At 40.1% G+C, this 19,418-nt stretch overlaps 1 protein-coding gene across 1 annotated transcript in view; it reads left to right on the top strand.

Annotated features, from left to right (window-relative positions):
• Mfap3l (microfibril associated protein 3 like) overlaps nucleotides 1–9,721 on the top strand; it is a 41,491-nt gene extending 31,770 nt beyond the window's left edge. The window contains exon 3 of the mRNA XM_028757775.1: nucleotides 4,077–9,721. Coding sequence (XP_028613608.1) covers nucleotides 4,077–5,008 — 932 coding nt within the window. The 3' untranslated portion in view covers nucleotides 5,009–9,721. The remainder of the gene's footprint in view (nucleotides 1–4,076) is intronic.
• The last annotated feature ends 9,697 nt before the right edge of the window (nucleotides 9,722–19,418 follow it).

The following is a 19,418-nucleotide window of genomic DNA, read 5'->3' as shown; positions in this document are numbered from 1 at the left end:
ACACTTCAGGTTTTTATTTGCACTGAAGTGGCTACAGCTTCATGAAAATTCAGTGCATAGCTCTGACATTCTCACCAGCTACAGTTTAAACCGCCTGGCAGCAGCCTGGTGTGTATGTGTCTGCTTCGTATTCATGGCACTGAAGATTTCCTGTGATAGTCACTGTGGGTGTGCTTATGTCTTTCACGTTCCGGCAGCCAAAGCTGGGACCCTTCCAGAATAGGTCTCAGGGAGGGCATTCTCACAGATGGAGGTGGATGGAACGTTCTGGCACAGAGACAAGGCCCACCATTATTCCAGCTGGGGAGCTACCCTGTGGAGATGTTTCTTGAGCCTGGTCCAACCTGAGGGAAGAAAACCACAAAGCATAACTCATGGCATCTCTCTGGTTTGCAGGTCTCGATGCGTTAGTAAATCATGAGTAGATTGTTTTTCACTGATCAGAGGGGAAGCTAAGGTTGAATAGAATTTTGGAGCCTCACTGTCCACAAAACAGTGAAGTTACCAGTCAAGAGAAAGAAACAAATATGTACTAAGCCTTTTTAAGATCAGAGGATCAGAACTTTAGTTCATCTTACGTAAACATTGGAAGGTGTATATGTGTGTACATGTGTGTGTTTACATGTGAATATATACATATAATTAATATATATATATATATGCATTCTTGTGTCTATAACTGTATGTCTATGTGTGTACATGAATGTGTGTAGGTATGTGAATATGTGTGCATGAGTGTTTGTGTGTGTATGCATGCTTATGTATGTGTGTGTATCTGTGCATAGACTCCCGGTATTTTGACTTGCTTTGTAGCTGAGTGACAAACTGTTAATCTAGATCATGTATTCATTCTACAATATGATACATCCACAGGACCCTAAGTGGCACTGATATTACCTGACATCATGAAACAAACATGCTGTTGGTTTCAAGAACTAAAGCGATGGTCCTCCTAGACTGGAACAGAAATAGCTGTTATTTAACTAAAGTAATGGTGAAAGATCAAACTCTACGGGGATCACAGAATATGTGTTCATATTTGTTATACCTTACAGTTAAATCATAATGCTTACTTCACACATATGTGTTTGGGCTCCAACGTTTGAAGGCAAACAAGGGTCGGGAGAGTTGGCTTGGCAGTTCAGGGCACTTACTGCTCTTATAGAGAGGCCAGATTTATTCCCAACACACACATGATAGCTCATAACTATCTGTAACTCCAGTTCCATAGACCTAACTTGACTCCCTTTTCTGGCTTTCTTGTATGCACACATGGTGCATATAAACTCATGTAGGTTCATACACCCACACACAAATAAAAATAAATAAATAGCTTTTAAAATAGAGTAAATGTGTTGGACGTATTATTTAAGAGACGTTAGTTTAAAGTATAATTCTGAGCTACAAACCATAATATATTTGTAAGAAATCATTCGCCATAATCCACTGCAGAGAGCAAACAAATCAGGTTGTGTTTGGTACCCAACCACGCTCCTTTTAACAACACAAGAAGACAAGTTTCAAAGTGTCTGTATATCTGAATTTAACTGCTTGGCCCAAGGTTAGATAAGTGGGAGTCAATAGAAAATTTTAAGTACGTCTGGAATGAGTTTAAAGGTCAAGTCTAGAACATTTCAAAATACTCAGTAGAGGAAAACATTCCCTGTAGCTACTGGGTATTTTTGTGTTTTCTCTTCCTGTGAAAGTGGATGGAACTTCACTAAACCTATTCGAGTATGGGGAGAAAGCTATTGTTAACTTCCATCAGGCACCTCTGTCTCTGCTTTACGAACCTGCTTTCTCCTATCCCAAGCCCAAGCTTCATGTTTATAATAATTTCACCAGGTAATGGGTGTAGAAAGGTAGAGTGGAGAGAAACAGATTGACCTACTCAATTCTGACTCTTCTCGCCCATCCTGGCTCCAACAGAAGGGAGGCAGATGATACAAGAACACTTTCCAAGGCACCTTCATATAGAATAAACTGTCCATCCATTTATTTTTCCTGTGCCTGCTATAACCTACATGAAACACGCACATTATAAGAAAATAAATAGATAAAGCAGTTTCCCTGGTCTCCAGTCATTGTCTATGCAGCTAAATCTTCAGCAGAAAGATTAAAATTCATGCTTGGGGAATGACAGATTGCCTTAGCTGCATCAGAATGGAGAGTATCATGCAATCATGGACCGCATGCTGTGTTGTCTGCTTACTCAAATTCCCAAGAAACTGAAATCACTAGACTTTCTAAGCTAGCCCTTTCTACTCTTAGGGGAAGTACACTGGCTGGATTGTTAAACACATTTATTTGGGGACCCCAGGAACCACCCTTTACACATGTCCTTCCAGAAGGCAAAAAAATTTGACAGCTTCTAAATGGGGACCTTTTGCCAGAGGTGGGTAATAGGGAGGTACTGTGAGCCCAGGAAAGGACCACATTGGTGAATCTAGCCTCTTTGCACATGTTCCTTGATTTAGAAGACTCCAGATCATCTGAAACCTCATACAGTAGTCCTTTGAGACCATAGCTATTTATGAGTCAACAGTGCTGGGGCTTGAACTTCTGAAGGCAAGACATGGGTTCTGCCATTAGAAAGAGTTGAGCTAGTCCCAACTTCATTAGACTCTTAATTGCAAGTTAAAGCAGCTACTGTGATGGGAAGAAGCAGTCATACTTGGCTATGTATGACTTAAAGATACTTAAAGCTGTGTTAAATGGTGCCAACTTCTCTGGTTGGTTCAGAGTACAAGAGCCCTTTTGTGAAGAACTATCTGCTCGTTCCTTAAAACTCTCAAGAGCCTTAGCTTCGAGATTCTTTGTTCTATGAGAGACAATAGGACATGGGAATTAGTATTTAATTACTAACTCTGACCCAGTACCCGGAGGTCAAACCTAATGTCCTACTTCACAGAAATCTTTGGAGCTGCAGAGACACAGAGTCATAATTCATCTCATCCCACTGGATTTAGAACCCCATTCCCAGGCTAGCATGAAGTCATAACTACCAAAACACCTTCTTCTTCACAGGCTTATCATCGCCCTGATGGGCTTCATTTATTTTCAAGGCTAAAGCTAACTGATGTGAGTTCATATTTGACCTCTGAATCTTCATTGCGTGCTTCTAACTCTAAACAGTATAGATAATTTACTGTGAATTCTCAAAATTCATGGCATAAATTATGTTTAATTAACTGAAGTCATAGATGGATAATATCAATCCCAAATATAAGTTGCCCAAGCAAATGATTATGATTGAATTGATTCTCTCCAGGTTTTATGTTGAACCTAAAATGTTTTCCATTCCAAGAGGCCTTAGCCTCCCCTGTGAAGTGTGTTCAGTGAAGGTCTATTCACAATCCAGGTAGAAAGACTGATGGTACCTTCAGGAACTATTTCTTAAAAACACTTCATTTTCTATATTATTTACCACCAAGTTTTGGAATTCCATACTATAGTCTATAGTTATCAATGTAACCTTGTCCACTAAGGAAGTTCCACTCCTTAGGTGACTTTGCTTATGGTAGGATGCCCAAAATCCACTGAATTTCCCCACACCCATATACAGACAGAACTGATGGGAATGAGGGTATTATTAATGACAACAACAAAAGGAAAACATGAAGTTGGGAGGGAGGGATATGGGACTTTGGGGCCCTGGAGACTAGGGATATAGCCTAGAGCACTTCCCTATAGGAAGAGCACTTCCCTAGCATGTTTGAGGCCCTAAGTTTGAACTCTCATCACCACAAAAAAAGAATCAAGGAATAGGAAAAGAATACAGCTTTTCAAGTACAAATTCACCCTGTAATCATATATGCTACTACAAAATAGTTAATCTTGGTAAAGGTGCTCAACTGTGTCAGTTTTCTTGCCCATAATATAGAGCCAATATTAGTGCTTTCTTAAAATGTCCCAGTGGACATGAATGGAAAGGTGTCACAAGTATACAGCAGGCACATCTGTTCCATGTGTGATGTTATCATCAGCCCCCTTTCATGTTTTAAGATGGGCATAAGATTATGTGGCTATGGAAATCACATACTTTTGATTGAAATCTCTTCCCTCCCTTCTGACAGGAAAATGGCAAATGCTGGATGGTGGCCTCCTGAACATCACCAAGGTGTCATTCTCGGACAGAGGTAAATACACATGTGTGGCATCTAACATCTATGGCACTATAAACAACACGGTGACCCTGAGAGTCATCTTTACCTCTGGAGACATGGGTGTGTACTATATGGTTGTGTGCCTCGTGGCCTTCACAATTGTCATGATCCTCAACATCACTCGCCTGTGTATGATGAGCAGCCACCTGAAGAAGACTGAGAAAGCCATCAATGAGTTCTTTAGGACAGAAGGTGCAGAGAAGCTGCAGAAGGCTTTTGAGATTGCTAAACGCATCCCCATCATAACCTCAGCCAAAACTCTAGAGCTTGCCAAAGTGACTCAGTTCAAAACCATGGAATTTGCTAGGTACATTGAAGAGCTTGCTAGGAGCGTGCCCCTGCCTCCCCTCATCATGAACTGCAGGACGATCATGGAGGAGATCATGGAAGTGGTCGGGCTGGAAGAGCAGGGGCAGAATTTTGTGAGGCATACCCCAGAAGGCCAGGAAGCCCCAGATAGGGATGAGGTATACACCATCCCCAACTCTCTGAAACGAAGTGAGTCCCCCACTGCCGACTCGGATGCTTCGTCATTGCATGAACAGCCTCAGCAGATTGCCATCAAGGTTTCAGTTCACCCCCAGTCCAAAAAGGATCATGTGGATGACCAGGAGGGAGGACACTTTGAGATCAAAGATGAAGAGGAGACAGAACCATCGGAGGAACACTCCCCAGAGACTGCAGAGCCTTCTACAGACATAACGACCACAGAGCTGACATCTGAAGAGACGTCACCTGTAGAGGCACCAGAACGAGGACTGCCACCAGCACACCTAGAAACAACAGAGCCAGCAGTGACATGTGACAGAAACACCTGCATTATTTATGAAAGCCATGTCTAATCTTAACTCCGAAAAGCTATGCATATCAAGAAAATCAGGGGCTGCTCCTTAATACAAATGTAGTATGCACTTGCCGCTAAGCCTTACCAGGAGACGCTCATCCCTTAGGTAAGAGTGATGCCCCGGCGAGAGGGAAGACACCTGCATGGAGTTCATGTGACTGGAATCACCCCAGTAGAAAAGGATCTGAAGAGTGCTCGGGTACAGAACTGATAAGATGGGGCAGGGATCTGTCCGTGTGATCTGAATTGTAGAGGCCATTTTCTGCCAAATTCCTTAATTGGTGATGCCCTTTTGGCCAAGAGTACACTATTATTGTAAGACATTCTGAGTTCAGGAGCCCTGTCTAATGCATACTGCATTGCTTTTCCTTTGAAAATTACAGGTCTGCTATAGTAGCAAATGCTCACATATGGGTTTGTTGCACTTTCTTCTCAGTTTTAATTGTCTTTGCCATTCTTTTCCAATGGAGTAGTTGTTATTATATTAATATTAATTGTTCTTTCTGCTAGAATCCCCTGTGTCACCTTTGTCCTTATTTTCCCTTAGTAGGTTGACCTCAAGAGTCTTGGGTGTCAGTTGCTGACACAGCTGATATCTGTAAGTCATGTGTAATGCTCCAAAGTAGTTACTGTACTCTTTTCTTTTCCCTAATTTTCTCTTTTAAAAAAATTAATAACCTCATATCTATTTTTCATATGCTTTTTGTTTCCAACAAAGCTGCTATTGTGAAACTGAGAAAAACTTTGACCCCAGATAGCACTTTAAGAGTCAAATAAAAACATTTACCTGCTGAGTTCTGAGCGCATTCAGCTGAGGTATACAGCAAGATTATAAATGCTTAGATATACCTATAGCACTCATGTAAATGGTTTGCATGTATGTGTAAGACCAAATGAAGGAAGGTTCTTTCCCTGAGAGATTTACTTCCAAAGAGGGAGGTATCTGGTCATTTCCTGTAGGTATAGCACATCAGCTTCCCACAAGGCCTTGCAGGACCTATAGGGTATTGTCAGCTCAGCAGCAGATTTAAGGCAGCAACTCATAGCTCTGTGAACAGTATAACCAGGTCCCCATTAGACTGCATACTTGACTTGTTGGTCATTGCAAGATGAGGATAATAACAAAGATGATTTTTATCCTGAAATGATAGAATTCTTTGTCCCACTAAAATGCAATGTGTGTAAGGCAGCTTGATATAAGAGAAAAAAGACAAACCAGCCGTCCAGAGGTTTAATACTTGACTGTACCAATAACTAGCTGGCAGGCTTTTGGCAAGTCTAGGCCTCAGTTTTCCTCTCAGTAAATCAGGGCAAATTGGATGAACTCTGAGCACCATTCCCCGCCCCCCTCCCCTGCCCGCATCACATTCAGAGAAAGAACCCAATATTAAAACTATCTTTTGCCTCTTTTCATAATTGTTTTAAAGATTTTTGCTTTCATCTCTGGGTTACCGAGCCAGTTTTAATGCTATGTTATTTACTCAAATGAAAAGGATCACAGCATTTTCAACAAAATCGAGAATCACTCCCCTCCAAAAAAATAAATTATGAGGCCCTCTTCTCTGATGTAGATTTAATCTCAGTAAGAATGATGAGTGCTGTTATTTTATTTTCAAATACAAACAAGGGAGACTGCAACTTTAAAACAGGCATCAGAGGCCTGGTGGGTGTGATGGGGTTGTCAGAACAGAACCAGGTGTTTAATAACCACATGATTGCCATCAGAGGAAGTGACCATGAACAACTGCTTCCGTACTGCAGTGTTGATCTTTTTCACCTGAGTGGGGATAGACTATGCTGGTAACGGTCAGTAGAGTAGGTGAGCACTTGAAGCACCCTTAGACTTTTGTGGAAAGTCTTCAAACTGTAATTATCCTTTGAAGTCAATGGGTACAAAAGCGGGCATATGAGATGTGGTGCTTGTGTGCCACACACTCTACAGCAGCTGTATCTGTAAGTGAAGGTAGTAGGACTGTTGCAGGACAAAGTTATGGACAATTCAAGTGGAAAGCAACCTGACAAGACTTGGAGTTTGATCAGATTTACCTTTATGAGAAATGTCTCATTGGCTCCAAATTGAACTTTCTTATGGGTCACCTAAAGAAACCTATAGCCTGCAGCCATAAGAAGCCTTGACTTCTTTTTGGACTCTCTGGATGGGGATTTTATACAGTCACATTGAAGAAAAGTTTTATCCCCAGCTTTTAAAATATATAGAGTCCATGATTTTCATGAAGATTGACAAATACTTACTTTTGATATATATGCCCAGAGTAACAACAGGGACTAACTACTGAATGTTTTGTGATGATACGTGAATTCTATTCTATTCAGTTCTCACTCCATCCAAACCCATGTGCAGAATTCCTCGTGGAAGCAGCAGGGCAAGGTACCCATTCCATACAGATACTGATCTAGGAGAATATTTGAAAGGAGGCAGATTTACTATGAAACAAGAGCTGAGATATATGACCAAAAGATGTTTCCAGCTTGGCTTTGATTCTTCAGCCTGCAGTGGGATGATTTTTCAGACTTCCCTCTTTAAGGCATTAGATGTCCTTGGGACAAGACTCTCCTACCTTAAAGGGAGCTTGGCTTCATATGGAATTTCTCTATCCAGATTCTATGCTCTAGATATCCCTCCACAGAGCCTTCCAAAATGAGAACAGCCTCTTACACGAATCTGAAATGTGGAAGACCTCGTAACAACTCAGCTGATAGTTTCCCCCAAAAGTAAACCATTCACATCCTTAGAATTATTCATGGAGTCCCATTGACCATACACACACCTACACAACGAACTCATTTGGGTAGTTTTAAAAGTGCAACATTCAATCCCAGCATTCAATATTCTATCCCAACCTTTGGATCTGCTATAGTCAGTCATTCTTTAAAAAAATCAGTTTCTGGTTTCTGACTCATCCTGGTTATACCTCTAGCAATTTTTTTTCTTGAAATTCTGAAAATGATTCACATACATATGCATATTTAATTCTCTTAGATAATCTATAAACTTGGATGGTATTTATTCTGAATGGGGAAAATACCCAAAATTTTATATGGGGAAAAATCTATGTAATTTATAATGGTTTGTTTTATATATTCATATTTTCATATCTTTAGGGCACATCTGTTGTTCTCATCTTTTTGTACATCACAGTTGGCAAAAAGAAACACTAATACTTGACTAAAATCTCTAGGAACCAAATGTGATATATGTCATACATAATGTATATAAATTGCTCTAGAAATACCTGAATGTTCCCACCCAAGCCAAGCATTGTTTTGTTGTGTCATTGCAGCCAGGATGTCTGGGGTGCTTATGAACATTACTTTTTCACAAGGAAGATTGAAAGGCCTGATATCCTACACAGTGGCTCTCAGACTCTCTCTCCCTTTGTTATCTTATTTGTCCCTTCTTTAACTGAGTGAATCCTTCTAAAGGGCAAATGAGAGCCAGTGAGAAAGCAAGAGGAATGAATCCAGTTATGGCTTATGTAAATCAGATTAACAGATTGAGGGCATACTTTAAATCCCAGGCTCGGGGTGCCATTCACTGGCAATGCAGCATCTACTCAGTTCTATTGCACACAAAGGGTAGGGCATGAAGAATGAATGAATGCTTGCATGTTTTGGACAGGCACGGTGGACTTTTAGTGCAGCCACTGTTGGTGACTATGGGGATACCCTGTGGCCCTGGAAGAAATGTTCTAGAAAATCAAATCAGTTACCTTTTCTCACACGCTTTGAAGTAGTATGTTTATTCCTTTTAGGACTTTTAAATGCCAGTCCCAGTGGTTACATGAAGTAGGGATTTCCTTTCAATGTTCTCATTTGGTAAGAAAGGGAGCATCAAAGTCTCTTTAAAACAATCTTTTCTCAGTACATTCAACTGCTTTCCTCCATGTCTTAGGACATCCTCTCAGAAACCCTGTAAGTAATTTCTATTTCTATTGTTGCTTCTTAAACACTTACTGGTAGTCTTTAAATATCACTCAAACTCCATTATAGATCTACACACACGCACACAGTTTTGAACATCTATTAACTTTAAGATATTGATTTTACATTTCACCAATAAAGCCTTCAAATCATTAACGAAGTTCATTTTCGTAATGACCTTTTTATGATTTCTTCAGAGATTAATAGGTTTTGATGAAGCAAATAATTTGTGGATAAAATAATCAAATAGCACATAATGATTTATCATATTTCCCAAAAGACTAAGTGGTTGATTATTATACAAAAAAATCTCATGTAAGAAGGATGCTCTTTAAATGACTTTTCCTTAAAAATGGGCATGTAACGGGGCTAGCTCTGAGAATACTACAATCATGAAAGATAGCTAGAATAAAGCTAGAAAGTAAATAATTCTAAGAACATTATGGGAAAAAAATTAATTTTATTATTTAACGAATTAAAAGCCTCAAAATGTATCTCTAATACTACAGAACCATGAACAGTGAGTTGGTTTCAGAGAATATGTTCGCATCCATTTTGGGTTTACTGTGCTTTACTAGTTCTGAACATTCTTTGTTAAATTGGAAATGAGAAATGAGATGGAAGATGAATCAAGAAGAAATAAGAAATAATTTAAAGGTATAAACAAATGACTAAGATAGAAGTTGATATTGCTGTAGTAAAAAGAAACCATGGCTTGTGACCCATCCTGTAGTCTGATTGTTGCTTTAATAAAGGGTTTACACAGGTGTGTGGTGTGTGTGTCATATCTTACCTGAAGAGCACTTAATTGTGACCTGAATTACTCCTTGAAAATGATATGAAATCTGTTCCCAACTCATTTCCCCACCTGTTTTTTTTTTTTTTTGCACCTGCAGTGCTTCTTGGGAAAAGTGGAAAATGAATTAATTTGTACCCTAGTTCAGAGCTCTTAGCTCTGCCCTGACAAACTTTATAGAGCAGCTATCTCTGCCATATAAATTTTAGCCATACCATCAAGTAGAGAATCCTTCTGGAATTAATTTGGACCAGGAAACTCACACATCTCAAACCTCACACTGGAAGAATGAATCTGTAGTACAGATTCTGTGAGTCACCTGAACAACTCCAGACTCAGGTTGAATCCGAAGACTCACTGAGTAGGTTCTTCATGATCAAGTAAACTGCAGAAGCTCCAATCCTTCTAGATGGCATGATCAGTGAGTAAGAAAGACTTAAAAATATGTGGAAAAGAACTAGAACGTCCTGCTATAGGTAGAGCAACTACTACTATAGGTAGGCTGGACACAATAGCTGATGTTACCTAAGACACATTGCATATAGTATCCGTCTGTGCTTTTGCTTGAACAACAAGAAGATTTAAGAGATTTATTTTGGCATTATTATTTATTGAATGCATTGTCAGCTGCACCATGATAGGGGAAACATGAGAAAAGTTGTCCTGGTAACTTGAGCCAATTTGTATCATAAAGACTCAAAACAGTACTGTTGATTTTTTTTCAGGTTCTGGAATGCTGTGTTCATAAGTGGATAAGGTTTGAGTCTGGTGCTTGTGACTTTCAAAGAAGCATATAGTTGTAGAGTTGAAAAGCAAGCAACAGGTTAGTTGATGTAGTCTTCCCTGGGATGTCACTGACAAGCAGTTCATCTCTGCTTGGAATTAAAAGGGAGAACCTTTTATCCCGAAAGTAAAATATTCTACTATTTTAGGTGCTGAGTCAAAAATGTTAAATATTTGTCTCCAGTAGTCCTTTGAGTAAGAAGCATGACTTGATCCTTCCATAATAAAACTGTTTTATTTGCTGTCAACACAATCCAAATTTAATGCACATAACATAGAGGATTATAACAAAAGGCTGAGTACTTCTGACTTTATTATATTAGCTGTGCCAAGTGGTGGACGTGAGTTCTGGAATGCTTTTTTTTCAAAAGAGACATTCTTAATGTTTCTCATGCTATGATGATGCTGGCTAAGTATAAAGAAGAGGTTTAGTTAGCTCACAAATTTGACTGCTGGAAAGAGTACAACAGTCTATGCAGAACCCACTTGGGCTGTTACCTCTCAACATGGATAGCAGTGGTAGGATTGTAGATGAAAAGAAAGATCAGAGAACAGGAAGACAAAGAGGACTTTCCTTCTCTTCTAAGAATATACTCCCTAGTGACCCAGGGACCTTCTACTATGCTCCATCTCTTTGAAGCCCCACTACTTCTACACTAAGGATGAAGCCTCTAACATGAAATGTTGGAGGACACAGCTACATTCAAACCGTAGTCCCAGTGGCAATAAAAACCCATTAAAACAACTGGTCAAAGGGATAGACTCTCTGACCACAGTGAAGACCTAACATTCCAGTTAGGACCAGTCAATTACCTGGTCACAAGACCACCCCTAAGAAAGGGGACTCAACTTAAGCTGTGCTAGAGATAATTTCCATTTGAATGAGATGCTATACTTTTCTCTCCAAGGAATTCTCCCATTCCCCACCCCTACCCAACCCTCACTCCAGAGAAGCCACCATGAGCTTCATCTGGGTCTGCCTGCCTTTTGGGAGGCAGAGTCAGAATGGCACAACTTTTTCTCTTTTTCCTTCTCTATTGGATGTTGAGCAGTATTGACCTAAGCCCCTCAGGATGGTCCTTGGGGATAGGGGGTAAAAAGGCACAGAATCAACAACACGGACCCTGGGAGTCGGGAGAGAAGTAGAAGCAGACTTGTTTATTGCAGAATCGGGGAGTGTCATTTATAACTTCCACCCATGCCCTATTGGCCCATGACATCTGGCCCCTTGTTGCTGGCACCATCTGATTGGCTGGCCAGGTAATGCACTCTGTCATCATTTGTCTCCATGTGCCAGGCAGATCTTAAGGTTGTAAAATGAGGTTGCAGCTGTTGTGCATGGGGGAAGGGGGGTATTATGGGTCAGTAGTCAAAGTATGCTAACTCATTTCTCCTATAGGCCAGAACCTAAGTATGCTTCTTCTGATACTTTGGGCTTCCTTATCTTCTCTAAATCCCCCACTGATACTGGCATGTGGCTGCCTGTCTGCCATATGGCATGTGGCTGCGTGTCTGACCTCTATACTTGCTTAAATGGTGTGAGATTTTACCTTCTCCTCCACTGTTCTCTCCTGGTCAGCTGCTGATATTTACAGCCTGCCTGACATGAGGTGGTTTGTTTGTTTGTTTGTTTGTTTGTGGGATTGTTTGCTTGTTTGTTTTTCCCTAATAAAATTGTCCTCAGACTTCTGTATCAACCTGTTCTTAAATTCTGTTTAACAGCTGGGAAGAGATAGATCTACAGATTTATTACCTCAGTAGATCACTATGTTTTCAAGGATTTAGTAGAATCAACTTGAAAAAAAATTATGGCTTATATGTTAGATCAAGATACTTCTTAAATAGCCAGCATTAATTGCCTTTATAATGTTAGGTGAAATCACCAAAGTTAAAATAATTTTCCTAAGATAATGACAAATATTAAATACAACTAAATTTAAAATAAGATTTAATATGGTAATGTGACTTTCTTGTGATTAAATCTCACTCAATTGATCATTATACACATGTTTTCTACTTCTTGCCCAATATTGATCACAAAGGTAAATTATTTTGATGATATTTGCAACTGATTGAAAAGAGACATAAGACAAGGGGCTAACCTAGGTGCCTATTAACTCATCAAAGACACCCCAACATCTCAAGAACCTGTTACAAAGTCCTGGCTCCTGTCAGCACTTCTCACCTTTGATCCTTACCCTAAACCTCTCCAGGCCCTCTGCTCCCTCCCAGCCTAGCTTCTCCTTCCTATATGACTCGGGCATTTTGGCCACATGCTCCCTTTGGTTCTCACTCCCCCCCCCCTTCATTCATTTGCCCTCTCTCCTCCCTCTCTCTTCTCTCCCTTTCTTATTCCCTCCCCCCTCCTCCACGGCCCGCTCTTTTCTGCTGGCCATGTTCAGCCTGGACTTTCTTGGATGCTTCTGGCTGTTCTCCCAGCAATAAAAACCATACACAGGCGTGGTCATGCCTTCGTTTCAATCCACTAAAAAGAATGGTTTTTCCTATATTTTACTCTGGTTTTATAATTCACAATAGTCTAGGAAACCCAGTGAACCAAACAGAAATCACCTGAGCATAGACGACTAGCAAAATTAGGAGCCTTTTTCCTGTTTCTTGTAAATAGTGCACAGTATGTAATGGTGCTGAAAACCAGGATCAAATCCTGGTTATTCCATTATTTTTATCCCATTTGATTTACGATCTGGCCAATCTTATAGTTTCTTTTAGTAGGAGAAGGAATCAGCCCAGATCAAAAGCAGGGAAACCTCTTTATAGCAAGCAAGCAAGTAATTACAAAAGTGGAATTTTGCAGTTATTTTTATGATCATGGGAATGGTACATGTTATGGGTTTATAGTCAGACACTTCCTGTAACAAGCCAAAAAAACAATGGAAACAGTTTATGACATTTGAATCACAAGATTATAGAGGAGGAACAAGTTAAAAAAAAAAAACAGAAACAAAAATAAGTTGACCTTTAGCTGAGGACATGAATATACAGGAGAAAGACATCATAAAGAACAGTATAGAAAAAAATAAAAATTCAACATTATGCTTAACTAGAAAAGGGATAAATAGGGTCATCTGTCCCTAAACAAGCATGCTTTTGGAATTGTTCATGGTTCATACAAAGTTCTTCCACACTGGAGACACTAAGTCTCTTTATATTCATGGCTGGCTGGACTGCCTGTTGGTGCTGCTGACTTGTAACTTGGACAAGTGAATAAACAAAGTCTTGAAACTTCAAGGGGCTTCTGGGTCCTAACAACCAAGGTTCTCACACAAAACAGCAAAAGAAAGTCTGAAGAAGTGAATCCCAGCTCCACACACTGCCCTCATTAGAGGAAATTGTGTCGGCATTTGATGAAAAAAAAAGAAAGTTTTGAGGCCTCAGATAATGGGATAGTGTAATTCCGTGTTCTACATTATTTTGTAGGGAAAAAAAGAAAGGGAAGTTTTGTGACCACTGGATTTTTTTACAGTGTGCGATGTATAGCTTTCCGTGCCATCAGCTCATCCAGATTTATGTCTTTATAAGAGTTGAGGTACATTAGTGATGTGTGTGAATGCCACCAGATCCCGGAAAGAATGCAAATGTACAATTGTGTGTATTTTTGGAATCTGTTGAGGATTTTATGATACCTTCTCTCATTCCCTATCAAATTTGAAGGAATTAAGTATGTTTTACGTTTATAAATCCTTTGAAATTGCTGATTGCTGTTTTAGACAATCACACAGGGTCTCTATAGCCAAACTACATTAATCAAACTTCCCACACCCAGACATGCTGAATCAATGAGGGATTTAGAGGATGACTATAAAAACAGAGTAGCTGCAGCTAGTGGGGAAGGCATCCTGAGACAACACAGGGATAGCACCTCCTCACAGTGGAGCTACCATGGTGACACAGACCACAAAATTTCCACACTTCCTTCAAGTCCTTATATATGGATTTAGATTTCTCCTTCTCTAAAATCATTTAAAGACTTCTAGAACACTCAAAAGACTAGGAGTCAAACAGGTCACAGCAGACAGAGACACAGGGGAAACAGACCCTAGGGAGATTAACATTTAACATGACCAACTTCCTGTTGCTTCTCCCTCTCCAAGTCAAAGACTTAGTGCCCCTGTCTTGGACTTTCAAATCTCCTGCAGGAGAGCTCCTGTGTCAGGAACCAGCCAGCTTCCTTTTCCTTGTCAGGATTATCTAATCCCCCACAATAACCCAAACCAATTCTAGAGAGAAAGGGAACTCATCCTGTACACAAGCATAAATATTTGAGCTCTGCCAGACAAGCTAGGACACCATCCTCCCTCGGGACTCCTTCCCATTCTGGAGAATTTATCTCTTTGCTACTAGAGAAGTTGGAGGTGGAATCTACTGCCGGCAGAAGCTAGAGTCATCTAGGAAGAGAGACTCTTAACCACCAGATTGTCTCCATCTGATTGCCCGTGGACAAGGCTGTGGGGACTCTTTGTTAATTATCAGTGTTGGAGGTGCCACCCCTGGGCAGGTAGTCCTCAGCTGTAGAAGAGTGAGTGTAAGCAGTGTTCCTTCCGGATCTCTGCTGAAGTGCCTGCCTCCAGGTCCTTGCCTTCCTCGAGTTCCTACCTTAGCTTCCCTCAGTGATAGCCTGTGATTGGGACAAGGAAGCCAAAAAAAAAAATTTTTTTGTCCCCAAGTTGCTTTGAGTCACAGTTTTTATCACAGTAATAGAAGACAAACAGGACACCCCCTCCAAGAAAAGAATAGGTGTGAGAATCCAGGGTGCCACTGAAAGCAGGTCCTGAAACAGGTAACACAGATCTCACTCTGAATCCCCAGGTCATCACCTGTAATCACAGACAGGGGAGCCACAGATAGTCCCTCAAACATCTCTTTGTAAATAATACAGATTTAAGTGGGAAGATCATGATCTTCTCAGTAGCTACGTGAATATTTGGAGTCTTTCAAAAATTAAATTCTTATTGTTTTTTGTTTGCTTGCTTGCTTTGGATTTTTGTTTGTTTTCATTTTGTTTGTTTTAATTTTTAAGAAGGTGTTGAGTTTCTGTTCCTCTTTTGGAATTATAGCCGCCCGCTTTGAGCCATGTTTTCTAAGGTCAGTTTTTGACCAAACTGTGATGATTCTACCTTAACACCAGTCAAGAGGACCTGAGAGGTGGGGAGACTCATGAGAAGGGAAGGCTGTAGACACTTGTTATTAAACATGACACATTGGCACTTTTCGCTCGTTACTAGTTGGCTCTGTGACCGTAACTACTTTGGAAATTCTATGATTTATATGGCTGCCACTCAAAGACCCAATCAGTAAAACATAATGAGTTCTTAGCCATTTATAACTGTAGAAGAGAGTATTAAATGTATAAAATCACTAATTAGCAGTTTTACCAGAGGAGAATACCTTGAAACCCAAGCCTATCCTAGATTATATACTTGGATTTTATTGAACAGTTCAACACAGCTGCATTTCACATCCTTACACAAGCCAGATGTTGTTGGTTCTCACCTCTAATCCCAACACTTGCAAGGAATGCTATTCTTGGTTTTGACCTGAGCTTGTTAATATTCAAGGGTACCAAGTATGAGGCAGGAAGAGATTGCTGCTAGAGGGTCTAGGAGGTAATGAACTGATATTGTTTGGCAAGACATGATGGTATATATCTACATAGTTGAAAACAGGGACCAGTGCTCTTCACTGTGACCTAGGCCAGAATTGGCAATTAATATGGAAGATGTAAATGAGGCTGCCCAGGGGTTCTACAGTGCAGGTAACAAGAACACTGATGACAAGAACTACAAGTCATTTATTTAACACTGGGATGAACTGTTGACAAAGGTTCATTTGGGACCCTTGGTGTCTACCAAGGGTCAGGGACACAGAAGCAAAATAAAGGCTTTTAAAGGCCCCATAGGCATTGTCACTCAAGAGCATTAAGATCTTCAATGGAAAAGTTTTTCTTGCCTGTACTTACCTTCAATCTTTAAGAAAGAGATGATTGAACATCTTGTAACTGCTTTATAGAATCCAGCCTCTCAGCAAGTAAGATTTAGCCAGAGGATAAACATTTCTATTCTTTCCTGTTGACCGAAGGACTCTTACAGCAATATTAATGCAATTTTTCCATCTTAAAAAAGGTCAAGAGGATGGCTATGCTTTATGACACCTATTTTAGAGTTAGTCTGTTGCCCAAATGTGAATTTAGTGACAAAACTGTGCACATTCTCATCTACATCTTGACAACTGTTAGGAGCATGGGTTTTGCTTATGTGTTATGTGGATGAACTCTATCTGAATATGCTAAATCTGGGACACATATTTCATCAAGACTTCTTATTTCTCTATAACTACAGCTTCATATTGACTCAAGAAAGATGTGTCCATTGTAGCCTTTACTATTGCTACCCTCTAATAGCAGTATCTTGTTATATTGAATTACTGCCTGCACCTCAGTACAGTTCCTGGGCTGTAAGTTACTTTTCTCATTACTATGACCGAGGATCTGACACAAGCCAACCTAAGGCAGGAAGGATTGACTCATGGGTTAGAATCACAGTCCACTGTAGCAGGTAAGGCATGGCAATAGGAGTGTCCCATGACTGTGGCATCAGGAGCAGAGGAAGAGAATAGTTATGTCATTTTTGGCAGTTGAGAAGCAGAGGATTGGGACAGAAGCATAGCTGGCCCATAAAACCCCCTGTCCCTGCCTCTGTGACTGCCCACTAGGCCTCATATCAGAAAGTCCTTAAAACATCCCACAGTAGCATCTAGGGACAAATGTTCAAATACATGAAGTAGCGAGAGATATTTCACATTTCAAACCATGACACCAGTCTTACTCAGTTTTCCCATTTTTTCAGGCACTCATTTGTGTTGGGGAGGGGATGACACCTAACCCTCTGACATGTGACCATCACTGGTGGCAGAAATATTGAAGGAGATTAACAAGAGCAACACTGACTCTCCAAAGAGACTTCAAGAGGGTTAGTGGTGATGATGATGCTGAGCACAGGGGAACATCCTGAATCCAGCCTCTTGGAAACTGAAAACAGGAGCTACCTAAGAAGACTGAGAATATTAAAAGCAGTCTCATTGTACTGTCTGAGGATATTAAAAAGCAGCTCCTTTATACTGGACAACCATGCCTAGATACCAATTAATTTATAGCATATGGCATATCATGTCTGTATTAGCATATATAAATTGATCGGTAAAATCATAAAAATTGCATTCACTACCTAATTTTCAGTCCAGAAATCTCTTCAGTTTTAGCCATTGCTATTTCTTCAACAGGCAGAACTTCTGTGCTTAAGCATTTGGTTATAAGCTAATTGATGTACTGTTTTTAAAAAATCACAATTGTCAGCTCTTTTTCAAGAAATTATCTCCACCAATAGTGGAAGGCAGACTTTCAGTCAAGTAGTGATATTAAGGCATCTTTTAAATGCTCATTTATTCAGAGCATGATGAATCAATTGGAATTCTTTGGTTCATCAGCCTCAAAAATGTTCCTTGAAATTGGCTCATCAGTAATACTGCTATTCAAAACTCGAGGTTGAGAATCAAACTCTGTACGCCATACTCCAACTATGAAGTTCAGATTTATTCTAAGTTTTATTCTGTTTTTTTCCTTCTGCATATGATATATTTTACAGTTTTAAATTTTTGTTTTTGCCCATTTATCAATAGCAAGATTTGACATTTCCCCACAGTTCCTTGATATCAGAATATTTCACTACAGCTAGATAAACCTGTAAGTCTTTTCTGTAGTTTGTCTCAATAATATTCATCCTCCTTACTCCATGTCTTGTAGGCAACAAGAAAGAAATAACTAGAGTTGGAGACATAGCTCAACCCATAAAGTGCTTGCAGAAGACTTAAGTTTAAGCTCCAGCACTGATGTAAAAGACCAGGCATGGTGGTGCATGCAAGGCAGAGCAGAAAGATCCCAATTAGCCTAAGCAGACAACCCAGATCCCAGTGGGAAGCCTTGCTCCAAAAACAAGGTGGACAGCCATCCTGAGAAATAATATCAAAGCTTGACCTCTGGCCCCATATGCATATGTATATGCTCATAGAGAAACATGCCTGTACACACCCATGGTAGCAACTGGCATAGGGACGACCAGAACCATATCCACATTTACATATCTCCCCCTTCAAATCCTAGAGACTACTGGCTTTACTAAATGTGGATTAAATGAAGAGAGTATCTCTTCCAAATAATCAGGATTTTTTTGGAATTATATTAAATAAATAACCCCAATGAAGGTCAGTCCTAGGGATCAAACCCTCTGCAAATGGGGCAGGCTGCTAAGCTCCAAAAGCACATTTTGAAGAATTTCTTTAAATTTTAAACTTTGCTTGTACAGACCTCCGTACTCTAGATGTACCTCTATACAATCTAGGTGTTTCTGTACACTTAAAGTTTGTTAGTTAAAACCTAAACCACAGTGTAATACTGTTAGGAGATGGGGCCTTCATGAGGTACTTCATGAAAGTGACGTTCTCAAGAATGGGACCAAGGTTTACAAAAAGAGACCCAAGGGTGATCATTTGCCCTGTCTACCAAGAGGAGTCCGGAGAAGATGCAACCTATGAGAAAAGCTGACCCTCACTGAACACCTCCTCTACTGTAACCTTATACCAGGCTTCCTAATCTCCAGAACTGTGGGAGATAACTTTTTGTTGTTTATATACTAGCTAGTCTATGGTATTGCTGTTATAGCAGACAAATAGACTACAGCAATGCGTTTGCTCAGTATATCCCTTCTTTGCAAGAGTAATAGCCAGACTCATGTTTGTGACCCAAGCACTGAAGAGGCATGATGGGATAATTTCTGTGAGTTGAGGCCATCCAGGACTACCTAGTGAATTCCATCTC

This window comes from Grammomys surdaster, unplaced genomic scaffold (assembly GCF_004785775.1).
Source record: "Grammomys surdaster isolate TR1022 unplaced genomic scaffold, NIH_TR_1.0 126182, whole genome shotgun sequence".
NCBI lineage: Eukaryota > Metazoa > Chordata > Mammalia > Rodentia > Muridae > Grammomys > Grammomys surdaster.
This window is presented reverse-complemented; position numbering and strand designations above follow the sequence as displayed.